Source organism: Schistocerca piceifrons, chromosome 3, assembly GCF_021461385.2.
Source record: "Schistocerca piceifrons isolate TAMUIC-IGC-003096 chromosome 3, iqSchPice1.1, whole genome shotgun sequence".
NCBI lineage: Eukaryota > Metazoa > Arthropoda > Insecta > Orthoptera > Acrididae > Schistocerca > Schistocerca piceifrons.
Genome location: NC_060140.1, coordinates 613,108,940 through 613,128,912, shown reverse-complemented (window position 1 = coordinate 613,128,912; position 19,973 = coordinate 613,108,940). Strand labels below are relative to the sequence as shown.

Below are 19,973 nucleotides of genomic sequence, written 5' to 3'. Positions count from 1 at the left end.
AAAAGACAACATTTTATTTCAATGGAATGGAAATCTAGTACAATGTGTGCATCTCTCATATTGTACAGTATACCTCGGGGAGCTAAAAGGTAAAAGTGTCGTGCACACTTTTTCTATGAAAAAATTGTCATCCTACTTTTCTTTAAGGATCTCATAATGTTACTGGTACATATTGACATGTCACCACTATTTACTGTTTGCTAGTTAGTAGAGTATCAGCAAAATATTTTTAACTAGATCCGCTAGTATCTATTTGCAATGTGGTGAACACTGTTTTTGTGTTATTCAACCTGAAGACTGATTTGGTGTCACTGTGCAAGTTAATGTATCCTGTGCGAGACTCTTCACCTCTGCATAAGACCTGCTACCTATACCATTTTGAAACTGCTTACTGTAGTCAGGCCTTTGTCTTCATCTATAATATTCATCAATTATACTTCATTCCATTACAAAATTGGTGATTCTTTGATGCCTCAATGTGTCCTACCAATCAATTCCTTCTTTTAGTCAGTTTCTGCCATAAACTTCTTTTATCTGCAGTTTTATTCAGTACCTCCCCATTAGTTATTCAAAATGTTTATTACACATACAGACATATATCACCAGTTTGCATCTAATATCCTCTTTACTACAGCCATTCTCACTCATTTTCCTGTCCAAAAAATGAAATGCATCTACTACTTTTAGAGTTTCATTTCCTAATTTAATTCCCTCAACATCAACCAATTTTACTCAACCATATTCAATTACACTTGTTTCACTTTTATTAATATACATCAAATAACCACTTTTCAAGAGACTGATCACCTTAATCAACTCATCTTCCAATTTCTTTTTAGCCTTTGATAGAATTACAGTATCATCTGCAAATCTCAAGAGTTTTAATTTCTTCTGCTTAAATTTAACTGCCTTTCCATTTGAAAGATAGAGAGGATAGGTTACAACCTAGTCTTCTCAATTATTGCTTCCCTTAGATGTCCTATGATTCTTATAACTGCAGTTTTCTTTCAAGTTGTAAATGGCCCTTTCTTCACTGTATTTTATCTCAGCTATCTTCAAAACTTTAAAGAAAGTACTCCAATCAACAATGTCAGATCTACAAATGCTTTAAAAGTAAGTTTGCCTTTCTTCAGGCTGTCTTCTAAGGTAAATCATAGGGTCCCTTGTCTGTTCCTATATTTTTTTGAAACCCAAACTAATCTTCAGTAATACTAATATGTACCAGCACCTGCCTTCCTTGGAATAGGAAGTCATCTCCTTCTTGAAGTCTGAAGGTACTCTGCTGTCTCATACGTCTTGCATACCAGGTGGAATAGTTTTGTCACTGCTTATTCTCCCAACTTAGGTTTTCCAGAACACTGTCAAATTCTTCTTGCAGTATCATATCTCCCCTCTCATATTCTTCTACTTCCTCTTCACTTTCTGTAACGTAGGCTTCTAGATCATTTTCCCTGTCCAGTAGTTCATTTGCCCTGTACATGTTGTTCTATCTTTCAGCCTTTCATTCTTTGCTTAGTACTGGCTTACCATCTGAGTTCTTAATAATTATACAAGTGCTTCTCTTTCCTTCAAATGTCTCTTTAATTTTTTCATAAGTGACATTTATCTTAGCCACAGACAAGCATGATTTTACAGCTTTGGAAAATCCAGGATGAATTAATGACAGTATTATAAAAGGATAGATTCTAAAGTAATTGGATAGATAAAAAATCTACTCATGAAGCAGCAGCAGGAGAACATACACATAAAAAAAGGTTTTAGATATGCAAGCTTTTGGAGCCAGTGGCTCCTTCATCCAGCAGAATGGTTGAAGGGAAGGGAAGAGAGGTGAAGGAAAAGGACTGGAGAGGTTTAGGAAAAGGGGTAGAGTTTGGAAAAGTCACCCAGAACTCTGGGTCAGGGGAACCTTACTTGTTGGGATGAAAAGGAAAGACTGATTCTTGTCCTTTCTCTTCAACCCTTCTGCCAGAAGAGGGAACCACTGGCTCTGAAAGCTTAGATACCTAAAACCTATTGTTAAACATGTGTTCTCCTGCCACTGCTTGCTGAGTAGGTTTTTATCTATCCAATTACTTTATATTGTCACAGATAGCTCCAACAAAGAGGCAATTTTTTGTTGTGCGTACCTGCGACTCAACATTTCCACTATATGGTGAGTAGCGGTCTATTCTTGTTACGATATGGTCATTTTACAGTTTTGTGTTTCTCCTCTATCCATAATTGCTTTGCCATTTTGCACTTTCTATCTGTCTCATTTTTAGATATGTTTATTGCCCTTTGCATGCATCATCATTTCCTGCAATTTTATACTTTCCCCTTTCATGACTTGAATTCAGTGCCCCATGTGTTATCCAAGAATTTCTATTGGGCCTTGTCTTTTGCCTATTTGATGCTTGGTTTCCTTAACTATTTCATCTTTCAAATCTACCCTTTTGACTTCTATTGTTTTCCTTTCATGTTTTTCAGTCAACCATCTAATGGTTCCATTGAAACTCTCAGCAATATTTGGTTCTTTCACTTTTCTGGATTTGATTCCCATGTTTTCCTACCTTTCTGTAATTTCCTGAATTTTAATCTTCAATTAATAAGTAATACATTAGGGTCAGAGCCAACATCTGCCCCTGAAAATGTTGTGCAATTTAAGACTGGTTTTGAAATCTCTATCTTACAATCATATAATCTATTTGAATCCTTCCATTGCCTCCAGGTCTCTTCCATGAATACAGTCTTCTTTCATGATTGTTAAATTAAATATTAGCATTGATTAAATTATGCTTTATCGAAAATTCTACCAGGCAACTTCCCTTTTCATTCCTTTCACCAGTCCACATTTTCTGCTATTTTTCCCTCTTTTTCTTATTCATTATAAAATTCTTGCATTATCCATATTTAATTTTGTGTTTATAAACCTTTTCTGACCTGGTCAGAAGTCCTGTTCTTTCTGACATCACATTTCCATAACTGCCACTATATTTAACATCAATTTATACATCTCTGTCTTCTAAATCTCCAAGCTACACACCAACTGAAGGTATCAAACATCCAACCCTCCAGCCTGTAGAACACCAGTTTGGTTTTCCTGATGGCAACATCATCCTGAGTCGTCCCAGCCTGGAGATCTGAACTGAGAATTTTTCCATCTGGAATATTTTACCCATGTTGATGCCATTATCATTAAGACATACAATAATGTTGCATGTCATTCAGATTAGTCACTCATCCAGACTGTCACCCTTGCAAGTGTTTAAAAAGCTTCTGCACTTCTCCAGGTACCATATGTTAGTCCAGCCTCTCCACAGATAGCTCTCTTAAATGGTTGCACCTATTATATATCCACACATATCACTGATGTGCACAAGCCTCCCTGCCACAGCAAGGTCTCAGGCAAGCATATGATGACTAGTTGTTACACCACCAACAGTTTGTCTGTTAAGCTCCACTGACAGAAACAGATCAGATTTTTTAATGCTTAATAGCAAATGACAGTGCCTACAGAACACATATTACATACTGGCAATATTAAGAAAAAGAAAGATTGCTACTTACCATATAGTGGAATCAGTGAGCTGTAGATAGACATGACAAAAAGACTGCTCCACATGGGAGCTGTTGGCCAAAAGGCCTTCTAAATTAGACAACACACACACATTCATGCAAGCACAACTCACACACACATGACCACTGCCTCTGGCCACTGAGGCTGGCATTGGTGGCCAGAGATAGTGGTCATGTGTGTGTGAATTATACTTTAAGTGTGTGTTTGTTTTTTGTCTACTTTAGAGGAAGACCTACGGGTCAAAAATTCACATGCTTAGCAATCTTTTTGTTGTGACTGTTTGCAGCGCAAGATCTTCACCATGTGGTGAGTACCAATCTACCATTTTCATAATATTGTCATTATTCCATTCTGGATTTCCTTTTGTTTTATATTAGATATTGTATTTAAAAACAATTTATTGACACAGTTATTCCATCAGCAAGTTCTGTGATGGCCAACGGCCTTGCCACAGTGGTAACACTGGTTCCCTTCAGATCACCAAAGTTAAGTGGTGTCAGACTTGGCTAGCACTTGGATGGGTGACCATCTGGGTCAGCTGAGCACTATTGGCAAGTGAGGTGCACTCAGCCATTGTGAAGTTAACTGATGAGCTACTTGATAAAGAAGTAGTGGCTCCAGTTACGAAAACTGACGACAACCAGGAGAGTGATGTGCTGACCACATACTGTATCCAGTTTTGCCTATCAGCTGATAATGACACAACAGTCAGTCAGTGGCACTGCACCTTTCGAGTCCTGCTTAGATGGAATTTAAAGTTTAGAGAGCTTCTATGATGCTGCTATACACAGGCCAAAATTGTAAATGTTAATTCACGTGTCCACCTCAGAAGAACAGCAGTTTATCTGTTTGTAACTGTATTTTGTTGCAAACTAAAATGCCACAACAACAAATAAATTTTTTAGTCAATGCTTGGTTTTACTTTACAGTGTCTCCAGACAATATTAATGAAGCACATCATTTCTGTTCTTGCAGACAACATAAGTACCCACCTGACTGCTTCCCCAGTCATGCTATTTATACAATTGTGATTTTGTTTGGAAATCTATTTCTTTACAGATATTTGATTGACAGACATTTAATGACTAAAGTTAACCTGCAATTCTGTTAGCAACAGATTTAAAACTCAGTGAACGAAATATTTTAGATTTACTGAAAAAGATGGTCCAAGCTACTTACCTTGATTAAGTTTTATTCCAGTTCCTATTGTTAAGTTCTTCTCAAATCTAAAACTCCTTTTTATCAGCTGATATGAGTTATGTAGGTAATCAACAGTGAGGTTTAAGTAACCTTTCTTATAATTTATATCAATCTATAAATAAAAGAAATATGTGAGAAATTTTTCAAAAATATTTTTGTAATTATTAAAATACAGCAATAATACATTATTACTCACATGATGCCAGTTTACATGGGCAACATATTTGACTGCTGATTGGTGTGTAAAATTTCTGGACAGGTCCCTTAGTACAAATCGAACATCATCATTTACCAGTTTAAGCTGATACAAGAAAGAAAACAATGTCATTACCTTATTCAGAATTTATGCAACTTCTGTTTTCTAATATTATTAGTGAAGTATGTTGATTCACGTGTTTTATGAGCTCATTCTTCTTCAGTGTGGCTAGAAACATATTTCTTATCTATTTCTTTTAATTACTACTAATATAAGGTAAATACATAGAGTTGTAACTTGCCTGTCAACCCCACTTACCGACAATAAATGAAATTTTAAAGACTCATTTTCATATACAAATAGCATAACATAAACAAACTGTAACTACAAAGGAAAATTACTTATTTTCATTCATTCTGTAGATGAAGTTTCCAGTAAAAAAGATAATTTATTGACATTCTGAATTCCACAACAAAAAAACACTTTGTGCAGGAATGTGATTCTTACCAGCAAGTGCAAATGACTAGTTCAGTGCCAAGGGACAAGAAGAAGGCTCTTGTATAGGTGTGAAGTCAAGGATGATTCAATAAAAAAATATTATGTGTTAAAGTCACATAATAGAAGTCAATTTGTAAATACAGAGGGATGGCAGCACAGTAAGGGAGCAAAAGATTTCTCCAGAAAATATAATTTATGTTAAAGCCATTTGTGCCTCTGTTGGTGGACATCATATTTAAATAAAACTACTGTATGATTTTATAAATTATTGGATTATGAGTTTTAACAGTCATGGGAAAAAGCAAGAGATCAACTGTTATTACGAAACAGGAAAAAATTCCCTTAAAACACCATTTTTTCAAGAGATTTGGATAAATATAGCATTAAAACGTATATATGTAAGCATCTACAACAGGCAAGATGTAAAAATGTACTGAAATAAGATGACTATCACATGGTCTCCAGAAATTATGTCACTCAAAATAGTGATAGGTTTCAATCAAGTTCTATAACATACACCGAAGTGGCAAAGAAACTGGTAGAGGCATGCTTATTCAAATACAGAGATATGTAGACAGACAGAATATGACACTGCAGTTGGCAATGCCTATATAAGACAAAAAGTGCCCGTCATAGTTGTTAGATTGGTTACTGCTGCTGCAATGGCTGATTATCAAGATTTAAGTGAGCTTAAATATGCTGTTGTAGTTGGTGCTCGAGCAATGGACACAGCATCTCTGAGGTAGTGATGAATTGGGAATTTTCCTGCATGACCAGTTCACGAATATTCCGCAAATATCAGGAATCCGGTAAAACATCAAATCTCTAACACTGCTGCAACCGGCAAAAGATCCTGCAAGAACGGGACCAATGACAATTGAGAAGAATTGTTCAGTGTGACAGAAAAGCAAACCTTCTGCAAATTGATGCAGATTTCAATGCTGGGCCATCAGCAAGTGTCAGTGTGAAAAACCATTCAATGAAACATCATCAATATGGGCTTTTGGAGCTGAAGATCCACTTGTGTACCCTTGATGACTGCCCGACATAAACCTTTATGCCACGCCTGTGCTCATCAACACTGACACTGGACTGTTGATGACTGGAAACATGTTGCCTGGTCAGAAAAGTCTTGTTTCAAATTGTATCAAGCAGATGGACATGTACGGGTATGGAGACAACCTCATGAATCCATGGACCCTGCATGTCAGCATGGGACTGTTCAAGTTGATGGAAGCTCTGTAATGGTGTGGGGAGTGTGCAGTTGGAGTGATATGGGACCCCTGACACATCTAGATATGATTCTGACAGCTGACACACATGTAAGCACCCTGTCTGATCACCTGCATCCATTCATGTCCACTGTGCATTCCAACAGATGTGGCCAATTCGAGCAGGACAATGCAACACCACAAACGACCAGATCTGCTACAGAGTGGCTCCAGGGACACTCTTCTGAGTTTAAGCACTTTCAGTGATCACCAAACTCCCCAGACATGAGCATTATTGAGCATATCTGGGATGTTTTGCAATGTGCTGTTCAGAAGAGATCTTCGTGAGTCCATGCCACATTGTGTTGCTGCACTTCTGCGTGTTCATGAGGGGGGGAGGGGGGGGGCGCTACATGATATTAAGCAGGTGTGCCAGTGTCTTTGGCTCTTCAGTGTATTTGAAATGAAGGCATGCAATCTGCTTAATCAAGATTTACATATGGTAATGGAAAGTCATGGTAAAATGTAAGTAACTTTTGAATAAAGCTCACTGACAGGCACATGAATTAAATACTTTGCAACCTTTTGGATGAATCCTTCACAGGTGAGGGATTGTGTCAAGTGGAGTAAAGTGGATGAAAAAGGAGGCTGGGAATAGAAGGGAGGCATGGATAAAGTTGGCTGACATCTAGGATCCCCTGTAGTAGCAGATGCACAGCACAGAAATGCAGGGGATAGAGGCAGAGGTGCGTGGGAGAAGAATGTGGTAGGATCATCATTAACTGTGAGTATGTGCAATGTACGCTGACAATAATGTGGAGGAGTAGACTGGAAAGGGGATGACAGAGCACAGGAAAAGCAGATTGCTGGGAAGAGGTTGTGGGTGCAGGATGAGTGAAATTAAGAATTCTGCAGCAGGGTGGATGTGAGCATGGGGCAGGGACTTGCAAATATCTAGGCCATAAGGATTATGGGAATGATGGATCTGTTGCACAGACAACTTCCAGCAATGTTGTTCAGAGAAGCTGTTGTTAGGGAAAATGATCCAAATGAAACTGTTTGTAAAGTGGCTATTGATTGTGCTCAGCAGCATGTTCTACCACTGGGTGGTCAACTCTGCTCTTGGCTACAGTTTGCTGACACTCATTCCTATGTGTGAACAGCTGGTTGGTTGTCGTAACTCCATAAAATGCTGTGCAGAAATAACTTCAGAGCTGGTGTATGACATGACTGCTTTCACAGATGGCCCTGCCTTTGATGGGACACAATAACCAAGTGATGGGCTTTCAGTTACAAGAAGGCCTGACTTTACTGACAGTGTCAGTATAGAGACAGGGGAATGATTAGGATGTCATCATAGCTGTGATGGTTACATAAGTTAATAAATCCAAAAAAAAACCAGAAGAGTATTTTTGAAAAAATGAACAAATATGCAGTTTTAGAATCCCACTAAGACAATGAATGGACTTGTTCCAATGTGATGGACACAGGGGAATCATGGGCAAAGTTTAAAGTGACTATAAATTGTGCTCTTGACAAGTAGTGCTGAATAAGTGGGATAAGGATGAAAAAGGCCGACTGTGGTTTAATAACAAAATTTAGAAAGTGCTGATGAAGCAGAGACTGCTGCACTCTCAGTTCAAAGAAGAATGTGCAAATGGAGACAGGCAATAGTATAAATTCATGCGTCTGCAAAAAGATCAACATGTGAAGCATACAATAACTTTCACCAAAGTACCTTAGTGTAAGATGTCATCAAGAACGTGAGAAAATTCTGGTCCTCTGTAAAATCACCCAAGGGGGTCAAGGGCTTCCATCCAGTCACTCATCAACTGGTCTGCAAAATGAAAGCTGAAGTTTTAAATTTCACATTGAAGAAATCATTCATGCAGGAGGATCATTCAAACCTAACATAGTTTGACTGATGCACAGACACCTTTATGCAGAAAATAGTAATAGATATCCCTGGGTTAGAGAAACAACTGAAAGAGCTGAAAAAAATAAATTACCAGATCAGGGTGAATCTTTTTTGTGAATTCTGGATAAAGGGCAACAGCCATATTCCGTATTACTTGATTTCAGGAAATCATTTGACGTGGTACCACACTGCAGACTATTAACGAAGTTCCCGGCATGCAGATTATGTTGCATATATGTGAGTGGCTCAAAGAGTTCTCAAGTAATGACCTAGTATTTTGTCTTCAATGGTGAGTGTTCATCAAAGACAGGGGTGCTCCAGAGAAGTGTGATAAGACCGTCCTTGTCCTCTGTATTCATAAATGATCTGATGGGCAGGGTGAGCAGCAAGTCTACAGCTGTTTGCTAATGATGCTGTGGTATGTGGGAAGGTGTCATTTTTGAGTGACAGCAGGAGGATACAAGATGACTTAGACAAGATTTCTAGTTGCTGTGATGAATGGCAGCCTACTCTAAATGTAGAAAAATGTAGTTAATGCAGATGAGCAGGAAAGACAATCCCAATGTGGTTGAATACTACATTAGTAGCATGCTGCTTTAACACCATCACATTGATTAAATATCTAGGCATAATGTTGTGAAGTGATGTGAAATGGAACAAGCATGTACGAACAGTAATAGGGGAGGTGAATGACTGATTTTGGTTTACTGAACGAATTTTAGCAAAGTCTGATTTATCTGTGAAGGAGGCAAGCTATAGAACTCTAGCATCATCCATTCTTGAGCACTGCTTAAGAGTCTGGGATGTACACTTCGGCTAACAACCATGAAGATAAGGTAAGACAAGAGAAATTAGGGCTTGCATGGAAGCATATAAACAGTCATTTTTCCCTCACTCCATATGCGAGTGGAATGGGAAAGGAAATGAGTAGTAGTGGTACAAGGTACTCTCTGCCATGCACCATATTGTGGCTTGTGAAGTATGCATATAGATGTAGATGTAGAAGGGACTAGAGAAAGGCGTGCTGGGTGGGTGTATTGGACAGTTTCACATCTGAGTATTCCACGGAGGTATGACCCACATGACAAGGGCTTGTAGGCGGGTTTTGGCATAAGGATGTACCAGGATATTGTGTTGGCAGAGAAGTATCATTTTGGGAGAGGTGGGAATGATTGTGGATAAGATATTTCTCATTTCCGGGTATGAAGATAAATAGTCGAACCCCTGGCGAAGGATACTGTTCAGATGGTCCAGGCCAGGATGACATTGAGTGATGAGGGAAGTGTTCCTTTGTAGCTAGTTCTTGAGGGTGGTGGGAGGATTATGGGTGTGAGAGGATATGACATGGGAAATCTGTCTATGGACTAAGTCTGGGGGACAGTGCTTGTCAGTGAAAGCCTTAGTGAGACCTTGAGCATACTGGGCAAGGGAATTCTCATCACTGGAGATGCATCACCCACACAAACACTCACATGAGTCAAGCTGCAGAAGTACAGTCCCTACAGTGTATTCAATGAGTGCAATGTAGACATGCAGGTGTAAGTGTGTTGAAGGGTATGTGTGTATGTGTTAACTTACTCCTAAATTATTTACAAAAATCACTTATGATTAAAAGACAAATGTATTAGAGTGAAATTGATCCTCTAATTTAATACAAGTAGCACTAAAACACTCATCACTAAGCTACAAATCAGAGTTGGCACCAGCTCTGTAATTACCTGACATAGCATGGAGAGGGCCATCTGTAAACTTGAATGCAGAAGCACCCATTAAAGTAACCTCAGGCACACTTAGACATCATACTTATGATGATATCTGCACTCTGGTACATACATACTACGTGTCATTAGGTAATTAAATGTAGCATTTGTAACTGCTTAACAATTGTTACTCTAGGCATTTAGCATAAGGTTAGGCACTGACTAATCTAATGTTGCCATGTCATCCAGCATGATGGCTATTTATATATAGTAACACATGCCATATCACAGTTTACTATGTGCCCTAGCCTATGCCATAGACATAGGTCTACATGTCTCACATGCCATTAACTAATAAGCATTTTGTTTGGAACCTAGGCATCTAGCATCAATGTCGGCCCTGTGCTGCTTTCATTAAATCTGTGGGTGACTGGAAACATAGCCTGAGCTCATGGTGCCAAATCATATACCATTACCTGTTCTATGGCTGACATGTGTAATAGCACTGACTTTGCATTGCAGTTTAGCATTTGGTCAAATTTTCAACTCGGACAAAGGTCTACATATTATACATTCTAGAAACCACATGTCTATATTAACTATTACTTCTATTTATAATCTTTTATACCTTTACTACAAACTATGTAAATGTTGTATATACAAGGTCATTATAAGTGACTGAGGTGATTTTAAAATGCACTGCAAGTACATTCATTGACAATTTGTCACAGAACTCAACACTCTATTGACAAACATAAAAAGTTTTGTATTGTTGCAGCCACACTTCAGATTTCTGCCACAAGAGTGTAGCAATAATCAGTTAGGCTAGATGGTGGGAATTGCAGAGAAAGCGTATGTTATGCTCAAAACGCCTTCACGTCAGTCTGCCATAACACAGCAAAGAAACTTCAAAATGTAGTTCAACACAGCTCCACCAACTGCCAACTCCATTTGGCAATGGTATGCACAGTTTAAGCTTCAAGATGCCTCTATAAAAGGAAATGAACAGGTCAGCCTATAGCGAGTGAAGAGCGATTGACTTCCTGTGCGTATGTTTCACACACAGTCCATAGAAGCTGTCAAGCAGGGAGCTGAACATACCACAACCAACTGTTTGAAAGATCTTAGGGAACTGACTGAAACTGAAGCCTTACTGCTTGCAATTGTTACAAGCCCTGACTCTTGATGACAAAGTCAGATACTTTGAATTTTCCACACAGTTGCAACAGCTTATAGAAGAGAATGGGTTTTATGAGACACTCATCTTCATCGACAAAGCAACATTTTTTGTGAATGGCATAGTGAACAGGCACGCTTGTGAATCTGGGGAACAGAAACCCCATCAGTCATGCAGCAAATTTGAGGTTCACCAAAAGTTAATATGTTCTGTGCAGTCTCACAGTTTAAAGTTTATGGTACCTTTTCCTTCTGCAAAAAGACCATTACAGGACATGCGTATCTGGACGTGCTGGAAAATTGGCTCATGCCACTATTGGAGACTGACAGTGTGGACTTCATGTACCAACAGGAAAGTGCTTGACCCACTTCCAACCAGGTTGTTTGTGAATTCCTAAATGGGAAATTGAGAAGCCAACGGATCAGATATTGTGGAATTGATGATCAGCTATTCATGTCATAGCCTCTATTCTCTCCCATCCTAAACCCATGTGATTTTTTGTGTGGGGTTGTGTTAAAGATTCAGTGTTTATGCCTTCTCTACCAACAAACCTACCAGGACTATGAACTTGCATCAACAGTGTTTTTGATCTGATTGATAGGGACATGTTTCACTGAACATGGGAAGAACTGGATTAATTATCAGCTTGACATCGCCAGAATCAGTAGGGGAGCACATATAAAGTACTTGCAACATGTCAAAAAATCTTTTTGAGTTTTTATATGTGTGTGCAAATTCCTGTGACAATAAGCCAAATTTCTGAAGTTTCTTCAATAATTCATTATTTGTTTTTTAAATTACTGTGTAGTGTTTTCCTCATTTTAATTATTGTGTTACATTATATTTCTACTTTATTATGCTGCACTGCCACCTGGTGGTATCTCCACTAAACTGTGAACCCGTGTACACAATGGCAGTCAGTCTGTTTGCTGCCTTGACCTTGTCAATTTTATCTGACACTGTGGCCAGGCAAGATGACTTGACTTATGTCACATTCAGCTTGCTACAATGATGTTTATACAGTATGTTTCACTTACCCAGTTTTTAAATACAATTGTAAGGTATGCTGTAACTGGGATTTTATTGCACATAGCTTCGTTCCATTGGCTTTGGATCATATCCATATAATTTTATTCTATTGTGTTCTCCAGTGGACACTTCCTTCAGCATGTTAACACAGAAATGACGAAGTGTCTTACCTATTCTCTTGATGCAGGAACTGCATGTTTGTAACCTGGTATGTTCTCCCAACAGCTTATGCATAATTATTCTTGTGACACTGTTGTATTCTAAAGTATTTCTAATTTGTGATTTTTACAACAACTTCCACACCTTAAGATGAGCATTTAAGAAGTTGACACTGGTAATCACCGTTTTCTTCATTGTGCTCTTGCCGAATGAAGGTTTCAATAAAAAAGCTATAGTATTCATGCACCAACACTGTTCATTCAGGATCCATATTGGCTTATCATTAGTGAGTAGTCTCTTTCCTAATTCTTTTCCATCCTTTCTCAAATATGCACACAACTCACCTTCTATTGCATCTAATATTATTCATGTCTTCCTTTTAAATCTTTTACAGTTAAAAATGTTGTCTGTTTGTATGTTCTGTTGAAGAGTGACTTGTTAGCTAATGTATTGTCTATTTAGTCAAGTAATTATTTGTTGCCTTTTAGAGTGACCTTATGACTTGGCTTTTACCTATGAAAACTGTAAAACAAGAAAAAATATCTAGAAGAAAGCATGCAGGAATTCTATATTATCTTCAAGGAGTAAAGGTAATAAATCATCAGAGTGTTGAGGCATTGAGTCATCAACTGACACATTAACAAGACTGAAAATGTTAGATTTTGGATGAACCCTTGTTCAAAAATATGGAGTATACATACGAGGTCTGTTCAAAAAGTTTTGTAACTTTCATAAATTCAAACCAATGGTATGTTGGAGCAAAATGGTGGTGGCATCCCTGCGCAAACCTATGTTTAATATATAACTGCCAGAAGTTTCATTGCCATATGTCTATTATTTATTGTTCAGTGCTGCACCGAGTAGATCATAGTGTCGCACAGCTTGTGAATTTCAAGATGGCAGAGTTAGAGGAGCAATGTGTCTGCATTGAATTTTGCATAAAACTCAAGAAAACCTTCATAGAGTCACACCAAATTATGCAGGAAGCCTACAGTGATGAGTGCTTAAGCCGTACTCGGTGTTATGAGTGGTTGACATGGTTTAGAAATGGCCGGACAGACGTTAAAGATGACCCTCATTCAGGATGCCATTCGACGTCTACAGATGACGCTTGTGTCAGGAACATAAACAAAATTCTGGGTACCAGTTGAAGACTGACTGACTGAGAGATTGCAGAAGAATGTAACATGTCATGAAATCCTGACACAGCATCTTAGAAAGCATCATGTTGCCGCCATGTTTGTCCTAAAGCGCATGAGTCAAGACCAAAAAGGCCTTTGCGTTGAAATCTGTGAAGAGGTTTTGGATCGTGCAAACAAGAACAAGATTTTGCTTACAAGAATCATAAATGGTGATGAGCTGTGGGTCTATGGTTATGATTCTGAGACCAAGGTTCAATCTTCACCATGCATTGAGAAAGGTTCTCCAAGACCAGGAAAAGCTCACAAGATCAGGACAGATGTCAAAGCCATACTGATAGCTTTCTTTGACTTTGTAGGATTAGTTCATCATGAATTGATGCCACAGTGACAAACTGTTAATCGATGGTACTATTGAGATGTGTTGGAATGCCTGTGAGAAAATGTGAGAAGGAAATGACCTGAAATGCGGTGAGACAATTCCTGGCTCTTGCATCATGATAATGCAGCTGCACATTCATCCCTGTTGGTACATGAATATTGCAAAAAAGTGAAATAACTGTGCTGCCTTATCCTCTGTGCTCTCCAGACCTGGCACTTGTGGACATTTTATTTTATTTCCAAAGCTGAAAACCCTGTTGAAAAAATGAAGATTGACAACAGTAGACGAGATAAAGGAAAATTCGTAGACAGTTTTTCATGTGATACAGCAAGAGGTGTATCGAGACTGCTTTTGAAAGTGAAAACGATGCTGGTAGCACTGTATCAATAGTGGAGGAGAGTATTTTGAAGGAGACCATGCACAGTAAGTAAGAGGTAAGTGCATAAAAATTTTGTGGACAAAGTTCTGGAATTTTTTGAACAGACCTCTCACACTTATACAGCTACATTGTCCTAGATGGCTGCAGTGTGCTGGCACTGCATTTTAACTAGGTCCAATCTTCACCTCACTTTATCTTCTTTTTGTTATAATTACAGTCTCAAATTTATAGATAAAAGTTACTTTTGTTTGAATACCTCCCAGTATCCATGACCAGATGGTGTTGTAATATTGGACACAGCAAGAACTCCAGTTGGCTGGCTGCTTTTGAAGTCAAATTTCAGTGACAAAGTGTCAGTATCATTTAAATACCACTTAATATGAGCTGATGGGAATGGAAGAGTCAATGGTATAACTTCAACCTTTGTTTCTTCAAATTCTGGCTCCAGAACACCAATGTAATGAACTTTTGGATTTCCTTTCTTCAGTTCATAGAGAATTGAAATTTCATTAAAGAAAACATATTTCAAACTCCCCACAAAGTTATTGTGAGATGCCAGACCTGTAAAAAATAATGCATACACGATAAATTACAGATTAAAGGAATTAATAGTTAAAATTTTGAAGAGATTCTGCCCACAAATGTTCTTTTACACCTGAATATCTTGCTAATGGTAAGTTGATGGAGCACTATCTCAGCAGGACAAAAATCAGGCAAGTAGTTCATAGTGAATATATGGAAAAAGTCATACCATCCATATGGCAGGATTTAGGACAACTGTAGAAAAATGAAGTCATGATGACCAGATCTGGATTAGATCTGATCCCTTTGATAGATTAGCAACTGATTCTGAACCTAGATTAGGGATTTCAGGGTAGTATTAACCTATAGCCATAATTTAAAAATTATAGTACTGTTCTTAATGCTTGAAGTACTGTATGTATGGTGAACAGCCACTGCATAATCTGTTTTGCCTACTTTCACATCAGTAGACTTTCCATCACTGATTAGAGCTACTGAACTAAGATAGGCTTTAAATATCACCAAACCAATGTTGTAACTGCAGATGAAAGTTCTAATAATGCATGAAATGATTTTTGGTCTTTTTACGCTTGAGTTTTGTTTATATGCTGAGATGTAACATCCAGATACCTTTACTTTTAGGCTTCATATCTTACGTGTAAAAATGTTAATATGGTCATATATGTGAATAGCTTCTCTGCACAAATGGGTATAGCACCTGCCAATTCAGTCAGAGTTTGAAATGGATAACATGACTGCCTTCAGGTAACACACATTCAAGTAAGGTGGATTTTCTCCCCTAATTTTTCTATCTGCAGCCTCTTTTGTACTCTAGAACCATAAAATGTATTTAATGTTTCTACACTTTTAAGAAACAGAAGAATAGATAGAATTTATAGGTCATGTTACCAAAACCCATAGTATCAAGTGTTCAGGGTTGGCCCATTGTGGTATCAGCAATGGAACCAAAACCTGATTTGATCATCTAGTGCAGCAAGACTGAGGTGAGATCTGTCAGAGAATGCAGTGGCCACCATTTAAGTATGACTGTGACGTGTTGTGACTACTCATGTTTTGCCACACTTATGTTTAGTTTAATGCCACAGATAATTTGATATGTGGAGGAGAAACAATTATAATTGATGATACGGTTCTCGGCAGCAGAGCCATAAAGGTATTTTTCATTGTTTCTCTGTCTTATATTGGATAACAATGAATACAGCAACCTCATCTTCCAGTAGTGTGACATATGGGAGGAGACTGGGGATTTGGGGGCAAGGAGGGCACAGAATGCATGAAGTACTATCAAACCATACTTAAATATTAGCTATATCCCCATCCTTTGCAATGGAAGTTAAAAAGGGCATTTGCATAGCATTGCTTTTTAGTATGCTGTACCTCAGTTGGTAAAAGAGGACCCTTACATGATCACTTTGTCTAAATTAATTTTCTACAGCCAAAAAGTCAAATATGAAAGAAACTTATCAAAAGAAGCAATATCTTCAAGTTTATAATGCACAAACAGACATCACTAAATTCATATATCCTAGTAAAGTAAATCCAATCTTAGTTTGCATTCACAATGATGAGATTGTGGCACTTAATTAAATCACTGATGTGAATTTCTGAGAACACTCCTGTCCCTGAGGGGGGCAAAAAACAAAGAACTAACTGTGCATCTATTGGTTCTTTGGTGTACTACAAAACTAGCAGCACCATCTGTTGGTTCTTTGATGTATTATGCTGTCACTAAGATAAACATCCAAATTACTAAGCTAAGCAGACCCCCAGAATTTTAAATTATGATTTTTTTATTTTAATTTTTTACTTTATTTTTATTTTTCATTTGTATCTGATTTTGATAAAATAAAGTCTATTAATTGCCTCAAGTTATGCAGAAATTACCTGTGAAAACTCCATGAAAATTTGTTCAGCAAACAATAGGGGTTGAGTTTGTTCTGTGCATCTATGTCACACATTCTCCAACAGCCAATGAGAGTTCAGTAGTGTTCTGAATGCTCTGCTCTGAATGCTGTAGCTAATGTGAGCATTAAATGTTATCTAGCGAGTTGTTTAAGGAATTTTTGTTCCATTTGTTGTGAGCTGTCATTGCTGATATGGTGGTTAGTGATACATTCCACAAAAGGAAGTGAGAATCTTAATTTGCAAGATATATGCTTTCTTCAAGTGTAAGGCACACACGTGCGCGTACCGCAACTTCACTTGGAATCGTCAACAACGCAATCCTCGTCCGTGCCTCAGCATGCATCAATCACCACTGTTTGAAGATCACACTATACTACAGGTGGATAAGTAGCAGTTATGTTTGAATAAAAAGAGTCTGGTTATTAGGCTTCATCACTGTTAACCAGTAAAACTACAAACAGTGAAACTATAAAACTGACATTTTGATCATCTTTGCAGTGTTCTCTTCACAGTGACTAAACTCGATTCTGAGATGGTCTTCCCAATTACCATCCAGTTTCAGTTGTCAAGTGACTACCAACATCACATTTTGGAGTGTTATTGTACAGTCCAAAGTCAAGGCACTTGTGTAGGGGTGCTTACACATAAGGCTATTGCCTATGTTACTCCAACGAGGGATTGGCAGGCAATAGCAAATTTGAAGCTTGTACACAGGGGTAACACTTTTCTACCACAAGACTTTTAACTGCATGGCAGTTCTTTTGTGATTATTTACTTATACTGTTGAGCTTGGTTCCTGAGGACCTGCCGGCTGATGGACACACTAGGTCCATTGGGCTGTGAACAATGGCAGTTAGGTATACTGCAGTTTGTAGCCATTCTCCTTGTTGATGTTGTTGGGATATTTCATTATCTCAATGGCCTTTCTCATTTTTAACCATCACATAAATTGTTGCTGAGGAAGCAAAAGGCTTCTTGCAAAATGAAAGTCCAGCTGGCAATTGGCTATTGCTGATTTTCTATGTTGCCCCAGTCATACATACCTTTCATGCTCTGAATCAGTCTCTTGGTTTCACCAATACAGATACCACTGTATGTACATTGAAATTCATAAATGACTGCAGCATGGATAGAACCTATGGGCCGTAATATATGTGGATCTTTTTGTAGCCACTCTGGTAGTGTAATTCCTCTGTGGTGCAGCATGCAGCCACTGTGGTCATGTATGCTTCTCACATAAGGCAAGCAAGCAACAAGGATTGTTGTCCTTTACTGTTATCAGTTTTGTTTTGCTGGTTGTCTAGATTAATGCATGTTTTTATTGGTGTATCCATTCATATGGAATACTGTCTAGAGCTTGTTAGTGTGTTAGAGGTTATCAGTATCATTTTTCTTGAGAGCTCAAAATATCACAATACACAACACAGAATTCTTCTGTGCTGGATTATTGTGCAACTCCGCATGAAAATATCTGTTAGCATGCATAGTTTTCTATACAAGTTATGTTGTAGTTTGCTGCTAAGTGTTCTATATACTTGTACATTCAGGAATGGAACTGTGCTGTTATCGTCCATTTCCAGAATGAATCGTATGTTTTTATGTAGGCTGCTGAGGTGCTGATGGAACTCCCCTAGTTCTGTTTCCGTGTTGCTTTACAAAGAACATGTCATTTATGTACTTCTAACAACCACTTTACATTTCACCTTCCCCTTACAGCCCACCTTCCTCTCAGCAGATGTGATTTCTTCTGCAAAAGTTTTCTGATTTGGACTCAGAGGTAAAAGTCATATACCAATGTGAGTGACATTTCCTAAAGTAACATTTCCATCGTTCTGAATACAGATGGGTGGGAAGAATGGGTCTACGAGTGTAGCAGTGTGGAACTTGGAGCTATTTGTTCAAAGGCTTCAAAAGAACACATCAGCTGCTACAGAAGGGAGGTGGGGAATCCATTGCCACCCCATCTGCCTACTCCTACTCATAGAATTTACCCTGCCAACTGAAATATTTTGACAAGCATGACAGCACTAAGTCACAAATGTCTAACAGTATTCATTCCTGTTACATGTTAATGATTTCGGGTACAAGCACATTTGTAAACAGAGAGATTATATGTGGAATCTTTAACATAAGACTCCATGTGAACAACCAGGCAGTGTAGCTTGCACACCAGATGTTCTACCAGAAAATATGTGAGTGAGTCGATTTCACTGATGATTAATCTTAGAGGTTAGATCACGTTATGTACCTATGGCATCCCATACATTCTTAACAGCATTGCAACTTTTGACACACAAGTCCCTTAGCTGTGTAAGTATTATCTCTGGAATCACTAATTACACCCTGTGTCTTCTTGTTATCTTGAAGCAATGGAGTCTTTTCCTCGGTAGTGAATGGCTTACACATTTGTAGTAGGTTACTGGGAGGCTAAAACAAATTGTTAACTTGTATTAAGGGGAAATGTTTTCCTGTAACAAGACATTGATGACATATGGCAATTCTCTGTTAGCTGCTTGCTTATACTGTTGAGCCCAGAATTGGCCACCTGCTGAAAAAAATGTGGCCTGTTGGATAGGAATCTCTGGCATCTACGTCTTTGACAATATGTAGCCATCCTCCCCATTCATGTTGTTGCGGGAATTTATCTATCTCAATAAATGATGCAGCCTAATTAATAATAATAAAACTTACAACCACATTTGTAATGGAAGAATATCTCAGCATAGTTCAGTAGAGCACAGTGTGTTTCCAATCATGAACGGGCCATGCAGCTTATGTATTGTACACTGTTCAGCCTGTCAGTTTGACCAGAAGAGCCATGTGGATCGAGCATTGTCACATTACTGCAAGATGGGTTGTCAGCATGGTAAGTTGTCCGCTGAATTGCCTTATAATCCATTATGGTGAGCCAAAGAACACTGAAGATTCATCCTGTAGTATTGAGCTGCATTCAATGACTGGTACCTACACATTGTATTTTA

The 19,973-nt window shown here is 38.2% G+C and overlaps 1 protein-coding gene across 6 annotated transcripts in view; it reads right to left on the bottom strand.

Annotated features, from left to right (window-relative positions):
• LOC124788247 (neurexin-4) overlaps positions 1-19,973 on the bottom strand; it is a 545,350-nt gene that overhangs the window by 245,632 nt on the left and 279,745 nt on the right. For all 6 annotated transcript variants that reach the window (XR_007016075.1, XM_047255435.1, XM_047255434.1 and 3 more), the window contains exons 12-14: positions 14,801-15,105; positions 4,953-5,057; positions 4,736-4,868 (exon numbers count right to left, since the gene is read on the bottom strand). Coding sequence is in view for 5 of the 6 variants with exons in the window: in XM_047255435.1 (XP_047111391.1) it covers positions 4,736-4,868; positions 4,953-5,057; positions 14,801-15,105 (543 nt within the window). In the remaining variant the exon portion in view is untranslated. The remainder of the gene's footprint in view (positions 1-4,735; positions 4,869-4,952; positions 5,058-14,800; positions 15,106-19,973) is intronic.